Source organism: Saccoglossus kowalevskii, chromosome 18 (assembly GCF_978046115.1).
Source record: "Saccoglossus kowalevskii chromosome 18, keSacKowa6.1, whole genome shotgun sequence".
Taxonomy (NCBI): Eukaryota; Metazoa; Hemichordata; class Enteropneusta; family Harrimaniidae; genus Saccoglossus; species Saccoglossus kowalevskii.
In genome coordinates, this window is record NC_140658.1 from 13,916,003 (window position 1) to 13,923,889 (window position 7,887).

Sequence of the window (7,887 nt, forward strand, 5' to 3'; positions counted from 1 at the left end):
GAAAAACCAGTGTGTAATATCCGATCGCAAACTGTTGTATAACAAAGCACCAATCGACTTATTTTATTTTGCTGTTCACAGGACAAGGAGATGATTCAGTTCAAGAACCATGAATTTCTAACGGTACATTTTCACATGCCAACTGGTTGTGAATCATGCAGGAAACCATTGGGCGGTATCATCAAACCCCCCACAGCCTTAGAATGCAGGAGTGAGTATCACTATTTTTATTGTATTCAGATTCGTTCATGTTATATTTCTGTTGTTTATTTAGACCAGCCAGAGATGATCTCATTCATATTTAGTACAAATTTCAACCTGGTCATGCGTGATTAGTTTGCTTTGCAACAGAGAGTTAGTTGGTTTGACCTTCTAAGTCGATTGTTCACAACTAAGAGTATATTCTTCGCAAACCACCGAACATGCTGTATTTGATTTGAGATAATTTCATCCTGTCAGTCCTGTGTTGTTCCTGTTCTTATTGCACATAACAAGTCACAATTTCTTTGTTGGAACAAATACTGGATTTTCATCAGGATTACTGGAATCTTCTTTAACCTTTTCTCCACAAATTTTTCTACATTTTTTTTATATTCTTCAATATTTACTGGAAATGAAACTTTTTTTTATATTCTTCAATATTTACTGGAAATGAAATTTTTTTTTATATTCTTCAATATTTACTGGAAATGAACCCTCATTTTGGAGTCAAGAAACAAAATTTCTCAATTTTTACTCAAAAAATTTGGCTATTTTTGTCCCAATCTTCTAAATGGAAGTGCAGACTATAAACGTATATTTGTGATGAAAAAAGAGAACTGGCGGTGAAAAAGTTGGCAGCCATTCTGTCTACCCATTTCATGGAAGCTTTGGTAAAATCTTATTTTCAAATTTGAATTGTTCTGTCTTTGAAGGGTGCCATATGAAAGTACATAAAGATCATTATGACAAGAAAGAAGAGGTCATACCACCATGTAAAGGTGAGTGCAACGGTTTTAGAGATATAGCCATAAATAACAGGCCGAGATCAAAAGTTCTTTGAAAAAAATAAAGTTGAATCTAAAAATGGCTTTGGTTAAAGCGAGAGGGTTGTCACCTGCGCATGCGTGAAAATTGAGTCCCAAGCGACGATTACAACACACGCTAAAAATGCAAAGGCTCATGGGTAGACGCTTGTTTGTAAACAATGACATGCGATGGCCATCTGGCGCATGCGCAGGTGACGACTCCCTCGCTATAATTACAGTATTACACTATGCAAATTGAATAACATTATATGTAACTTTCATGCAATATCATTTTTTATAGTTAACTTTGATGTGAACACGGCAAAGAATCTTTTATTACTGGCAAGTTCTTCTGAAGAGCAGCAACAGTGGGTTCATCGACTTAGTAAGAAAGTTATCAAAAAACCAATGACACCTTGTACTGGATCACCCAGGTAAGCAGTGTATGCATGTGTACATGTAATGTACACGTAGTTGCATTTCGTGTCTGTTTTAGTATTATGAGGCTTGCTGTCAGTTGTAGTCCACGTAGTTGTCTGTTGACAGGGTTACTGTCTCACTCCATTCTCTCGGTATACTTAGCTCTGCATGGTTTAAAATATGCATGTTCTATTGTCATATATGAATCTCTTTTTATTTATTTCCACTCATCCATTCAATTCTCTGCATTATTTTTTTTAAAGTGCCTTGACTAATTTTGCGCTATAAGAAAGGCATAATATAATAATTTACATAAATTTATTTTTATGGATTAAATTGAATATTTGATTGTGATGGCCAGTTTTAACAAATATTAGTATGATCACAAGTAGGTCTGCAATTATATGAAAAAAATTCTCTTATTTTATCATATTCACGGTCATTTGTAATTTGCCAAAATTAATGACAAATTTTGCATGAAATCGCTTCACTGATTGGCTGTCTTGCATGATATCTCATCACTGATTGGTTGTTTTGCATGAAATCTCATTGCCGATTGGCTAATTTGTATACATTCTCAACACTAATTGGCTGATTCAAATCATCTCAATTTAATTCATTCTGTAAACTTCATTCTGATTGGTAGTCTACCTCATTTACTTATTGTTGATTGGTTAAGATTGAATGATTTGTTGCTAGCAAGTAGGATGCATGTAATGAACATCTAATTGAGGACCATTTGCATGAAGGGGGTTGTGAGACCCACCTGGTTTTCTAACATTAATCTCAAATAGGCTTGGTGCATGATTTCATTGCAGTAAGTCGTTACCTAGACAACAAAGCAAAGATAATAATCAATCCAGTTACTTTTCATTGAGACGTACAAGTAGTTCTAAACTAGCAGCACAACAGCCTTAATAATCAAACACAGTCACAGGTAAGAACACTTGGGTTATCACCACATTAGTTATACAGCACTCTGATTGGTTCAATGCACATTAATATTCATGATACTAACTATGGCCCAGCCAATGGGTACTTGTATTTTGGGTTCCATCTTATTATCATCATGTTATTAACCAATAAAAATGGTGTTTTTAAACGCAATGTGGAAGTGAATTAAAATATGATCTGTTAGCAACTGTTGGTAAAAACTGTTGATTCACAATTTTTGATAGGAAAACTTAGTGTGGAGGAAGTATTTAGAACATTTCACGGCCGCCAACAGGTCACACCGAAGCATAGTTTACACGTTCGCGCACACATTCACGATAGTCTGAATGGACACTGTGATTATTCATGAAAGTGAAGCATTTCATGACTTGACAGTTATATTTTCAGTGTTTCAAAAGCAACCACTCGATGAGTAATGGATATACTTATAAATATTACAACATTGGGTTCATGGCAAGTAACAACAGCACAGAAAAAGTGTGAATCATGTTGTACGGTGAAATTTATATTAGTTTTAGTACCAAGGCAAAATGAATTGGTTTGAATGTCGTCTTCAACAGCACTGTCAAAGTAATACATGTATAACAATTATATATTTTCATTCATCTTTTTTTTTTTTTTTTTTCAGAACATAATTTAGGAATATGTATTATATGAAGGACAAGTCAATGGAAGACCATCGTCATGGTTATTGAAGTGGCAGCTAATTTTTACCAATTTGAATTATGACCACATCGATAAACCTCTTTAGGAGGGGCACATTCTGTAACTTTGAGATTTTTTTTTTTCTTTTTTGTCATTTCAATTTCATTACTCAAAATATTTTGAAACATACAAAATCTTTGTAAGCTTTTAGCAGATCTATCATCTATGCTTTTTTTAGATTCAGTATATAATGGATGAAATAAGATATACTGGGTACTGGACCAGAAAATCTGTGAACTTAGCTGATAAAATGTAATTTAATAACTGTTTCTTTAACTGCCTTAACTTCTGACAAAAAATAGTGAAATATTGTGATAGTGAACACAATTCAATTAACCATTTGACTTTTGACCACTAAAGTCATCTTCTTTCAGCTTTCATGAATTAAAACTCACAATTTTTAAATATTTTTCCCCAAATTTTGATCAAGATCTATAGCCAATAGGAAATTATACTCGTTTAGTCCAAAATTATTAGCAAAAAAAATTATCACAAAATACATAAAAATGTTCAAATTTTGACAGGAAAAGATGATGGAGGTTACGCTGACTTTGACATAATGTCTTCAACATTTCTTGTTGCACAAATGTAAATGTAAATACACACAAATTTGAGCCTTCAACTTTTGTCACTTTGTCAAAAAAGAGGTTTTGATATTGGCAATGAGAAATTTTGTTCATTTAGTTCATGATTAACTCATTGTCTGCTGAAACTGAAAGCTTCCATGGACATACCATAATTAATAGGAAAATCAGATATCCAGCAGATGATGTGTTGACTATAAACACAATATAGAAAAAAAGTGACACTGATAAAATATGGTACGAAAATCATGTCGCACAAGGAGGTTAAAGGGCGGTAGTCGTCGCGCCGCGTCCTGTTCGATATGGAACTCATCGCGACGTATACAACGCGTGTAAAATGCATTGTTTATTTACATGAAATTCAAACACGCGCTGCGCGACAACGACCACCGCGCTTTAAAGGCAGAGATTACACAATACTCAATAGTGTGGTCATTATTACCGGTACACCCGATATGATGCATCACTGATGCGCTGAGATTTGCTATGATGCAACTAGTTCCCTGGTGCACCTATGATGCAACTGAAAAATCAAACATTGTTATAGTAATCTTTGCAAAACTTCTTCTGATAGTTGCAGGGTTTGTAATTTGGAAAAATGAAATTCACATTTTATAAACAAAATAAGTTTAAAACCAAAGAAAATTTGTCTGTGCCTTCAGAAGTGCTCTCTCTCTCTCTCTCTCTCTTAATCTTATTTTTTTCTAGAATACCAGCATCAAGTTGTGATCTAACAGATTTTTGCAATTCCATCTCTACTCAAGATCCCTACAAAATCAGACCTGTAGAGGGCGCACTGGTGCTCACTGTAAGACTAACGCTTCTTCACACATGTATCTGCACTAGAATCAGTCATACATAATATCAGCCAAATCAGAAAGTTACTGTATGTGTCCCTTTAAGAAGACAAATTTTCATTGAAGTTGTGAACGAAATTTATGGAAGATAAAATCCTGGTAATGTAAACTGGGAATTAAAAATTCAAAAGTACGAGAAGGAGTTGCATTTCATACAAAACATTGAATATAACTTTTCATGACGAAAATGCAGATGTACTTATTTCCAGGTTTTTCGTTCCTCACAGTTTTCCGGCTTTTTAACATTTTCACAACGGTGGTTCTTATCACTCAGAGGGTTATTTCTGATTGGTTGCTCAGAAATATTAAGTTGGATTATATTGTTCAGGTTTTTTGATATCATACCATATGTTTTTAATTTAGACATCAAGTGAAAGTGAAAAACTGTCATTTGGTTCAAACATTTGACAAAGCGAAAAAGTTGTCACTTATTCAAGTACTGTAGAATACTTTATTTTCGCTTGAAATTTATTTTCGCTATTTTTGCTGAAGGGATGATTCCGTGAAAATAAAATCCAGCGAATATACTTTTTTTTTTATATTTCACATTAAACTCATCAAAAATCAGTGAAAATAAATTCCAAGCAAAACGCCCCAAAAGCCTTTTCAGCAAAAATTAATTCCAGTGAAAATAAAGTATTCCACAGTATAATTAATATGCATTAGTTTTTGTGTAATGAAGGTCATAGAACAAGTTTCAAATAAAAACATGCATTAATGCATTGCTTAGTAGTACAGATCAGTCATTCCGTTTTATCAGCAAATAACTTGTTTTTTTGAGCTTTTGCAAATGTTGATTATTAATCAGCCGTGATTATAAAAATGTACTAAATTTCATTGGTTTGTAATGAAATACAAGTAAAATTTGACATTTCTTTCAGTGGAAAAACTTGTTTTTCAAAATACAAAATTGGTAATCAAAGTTCACCTATTCATGCTTAGACACAAACATTATATTCTTGAATAATCGTCGCTGACTCTTAAAAACCTAAATTTTAGGCCCAGGGAAAGATTGAAATGTTGAAATGAAAATCGCGCATAAATTAGAATACAGTATACAAAACTGTGTGTAGAAGGTTATTTCTTTTTTCCAAATATTTTTGGTAATAAACTGCTAAGCAAATGAAAATTACATCATGTTGGTTTAAAATTATTGAAATAATAGGATTTTACTCTCCAGATTTTGGAAGGACAATATAGATGCAAATAATTCAATAAGATCTTTTAGGCCCAAAAAATTCAGATGAATATTACCTCAACAGTTTCATCATGTATGTTAATTCCTGTATATATTTGTCAGTTAAATCAGTTACAAAAACATTGGGAAACAGAACTTTCTAAAATATTGCCTGGGAGGCCATTAAAGCCTCCAACTGTCTTTGGACAATAGACTGCAATTTAAGATTTGTCGGGCTAATAACAAATGTGACCTATGACCTTGTCAAGGCAACAAATTGTAGTGTTCTTTAAATTTCACCATTTTCAGTAAATCTGTAGTCTACCAATCTGTAGTTTAATGTAAATTGGTAAGAATTCTTAAAAAAAAAAAAATTGAAATCTCAGTGTATCACATCTTACATTTTACTTGTGTACTTTTGCAGCATTTTTTCAACCGGAGGCAAATTCTTGTCGCTTTAATCAATTTGTATTCAGGGACTGTAAAATAAATAATTGTTCACCAGGTTTTACTTTTCGAATTGATGAAAATCCTAATTTGGAGCTTAATTCAAAATCAAAATAGAAGTCAAAAAACTCAATGCACAAATTTGAGACCCGGTGTTAATATTTATTTTTCGCATTACTTTGAAAGTCAGAATTACAAAGTTAGGAAATATAAAAATTTCAATATTTTACCTTAAACATGTCATGACAATCATATTACTGTGTGAGTTTCAACTTTACCACTATCAGTCCTTTTTCAACCCTGTTTTATTTCCTCGTTCCGAGTCTCTGCTTTCTGAGATCTCTACAATAATGGATAGGAATAATTCCCGTAGTATGTGTGACATTTGAATAATGTTTGGCAAATGAAGCAAACTTAATGTGTTATATGAATAAATTTGCATGGCTAATGAGATAAACCAGTCATTGATCCTTGGCGATTGTAGTAGTTGATCTGGTTTAATATTTGCAACCAACTTTTGATCCTAAACGAATTTTGTACCCAGGAACTTGAAACTTGAATGACCGTGGAAGGCTCAGTAAGAACAGTACTTATTTTCAACTATCACTGTGACGATGAGGTTTATTTTCTCTGATTTTAAAAACCCATCTATGCAAAATGTGTTGATTGTCCTATACTGAGGGCGGCCTATCACCCTGTAACCAGAATGAGGCTGGAAAGTTCCTCTCAGAATACACTCACATATTTTCTGAAAGCTTTGACTGTTTTGGGGGCTACAGATACATGTAGTTGTAAAGAGTGGCTCATATTGATGTCTTACATTGTGATGCCAAATTGCATGAAGTGTTGGACCTTGCAGCTGGTGTCAATTTAAACTAGATTTAACCAGTTTAATCTGGATGCAAAATATGTCAACTGGTTTAAACCAGTCAATATGTAAATTGATACGCGTCTTGTCTACTTCATTCAACATTCTATATCTTGTTTTACATATTTAATATTAATATTGATACCGGGATTGTTATATATTATTCTACTCCTGTTACCATAGTTACTTTAGTAAGAATTGTGCCAATTTTTAGCTTTAAAAATATTTAGTCAAAATGTGGTAAACAATGTATAAATTATAGTTGATATTGTACATGGATACAAGAAGCTGATTTTGACTGTTTGATGCATGTAACCAGAATAATCCAGATTTTTCCAGTTCTGACTGGTTATTACAGGATGTTGAAATCAATTACAATCCCATTTTCATTATACTATTTTTCTTTTCAACTAATTCAACTCAGTATGTGCTTTGTTTTTCTGTACAGGATTTCTATAGCTAATATAGTTACTTAAAATATAATTTACATTTTTGGGAAATGGGTGATTTTTTTTTTTCTGTTTTTGCATGAATTTTTGTTGATACATTATTCAAAGTTCACAAATAAATTCAATATACCAACCTTAAATACAAGTATGTATTGTTCAGTTTTGTGTGTACCTACAGAAAATGCATTTGTCACTAGGTGTCTGATTGTGTTAAAAGAAATGGAGATGGAAAACGGGGATGTGCGGCCAGATGTATCAGTTTGGCCAAAGGCATCTATTCAGATTAACACTTCCCGCCCATAGATACTGTAAAAGGGTTAATTATTCACTGGGTTTTAATTTTGCTTATTTCGCTGACTGGAAAATGCGCTAAATTAAAACCCAGTGAATATGTAAAATTTAGCATAGTACACATTATC

The 7,887-nt window shown here is 32.9% G+C and overlaps 1 protein-coding gene across 3 annotated transcripts in view; it reads left to right on the plus strand.

The window, feature by feature from the left end:
* Positions 1-7,613, plus strand: part of LOC100371856 (rho-associated protein kinase 2-like) — a 67,922-nt gene extending 60,309 nt beyond the window's left edge. For 2 of the 3 annotated variants that reach the window (XM_085492891.1, XM_085492892.1), the window contains 5 exons: positions 82-211; positions 915-980; positions 1,309-1,441; positions 2,246-2,364; positions 3,010-7,613. In XM_085492891.1, coding sequence (XP_085349017.1) covers positions 82-211; positions 915-980; positions 1,309-1,441; positions 2,246-2,345 — 429 coding nt within the window. In that variant the 3' untranslated portion in view covers positions 2,346-2,364; positions 3,010-7,613. The remainder of the gene's footprint in view (positions 1-81; positions 212-914; positions 981-1,308; positions 1,442-2,245; positions 2,365-3,009) is intronic. The other variant, XM_085492893.1, reaches the window with a different exon arrangement.
* The last annotated feature ends 274 nt before the right edge of the window (positions 7,614-7,887 follow it).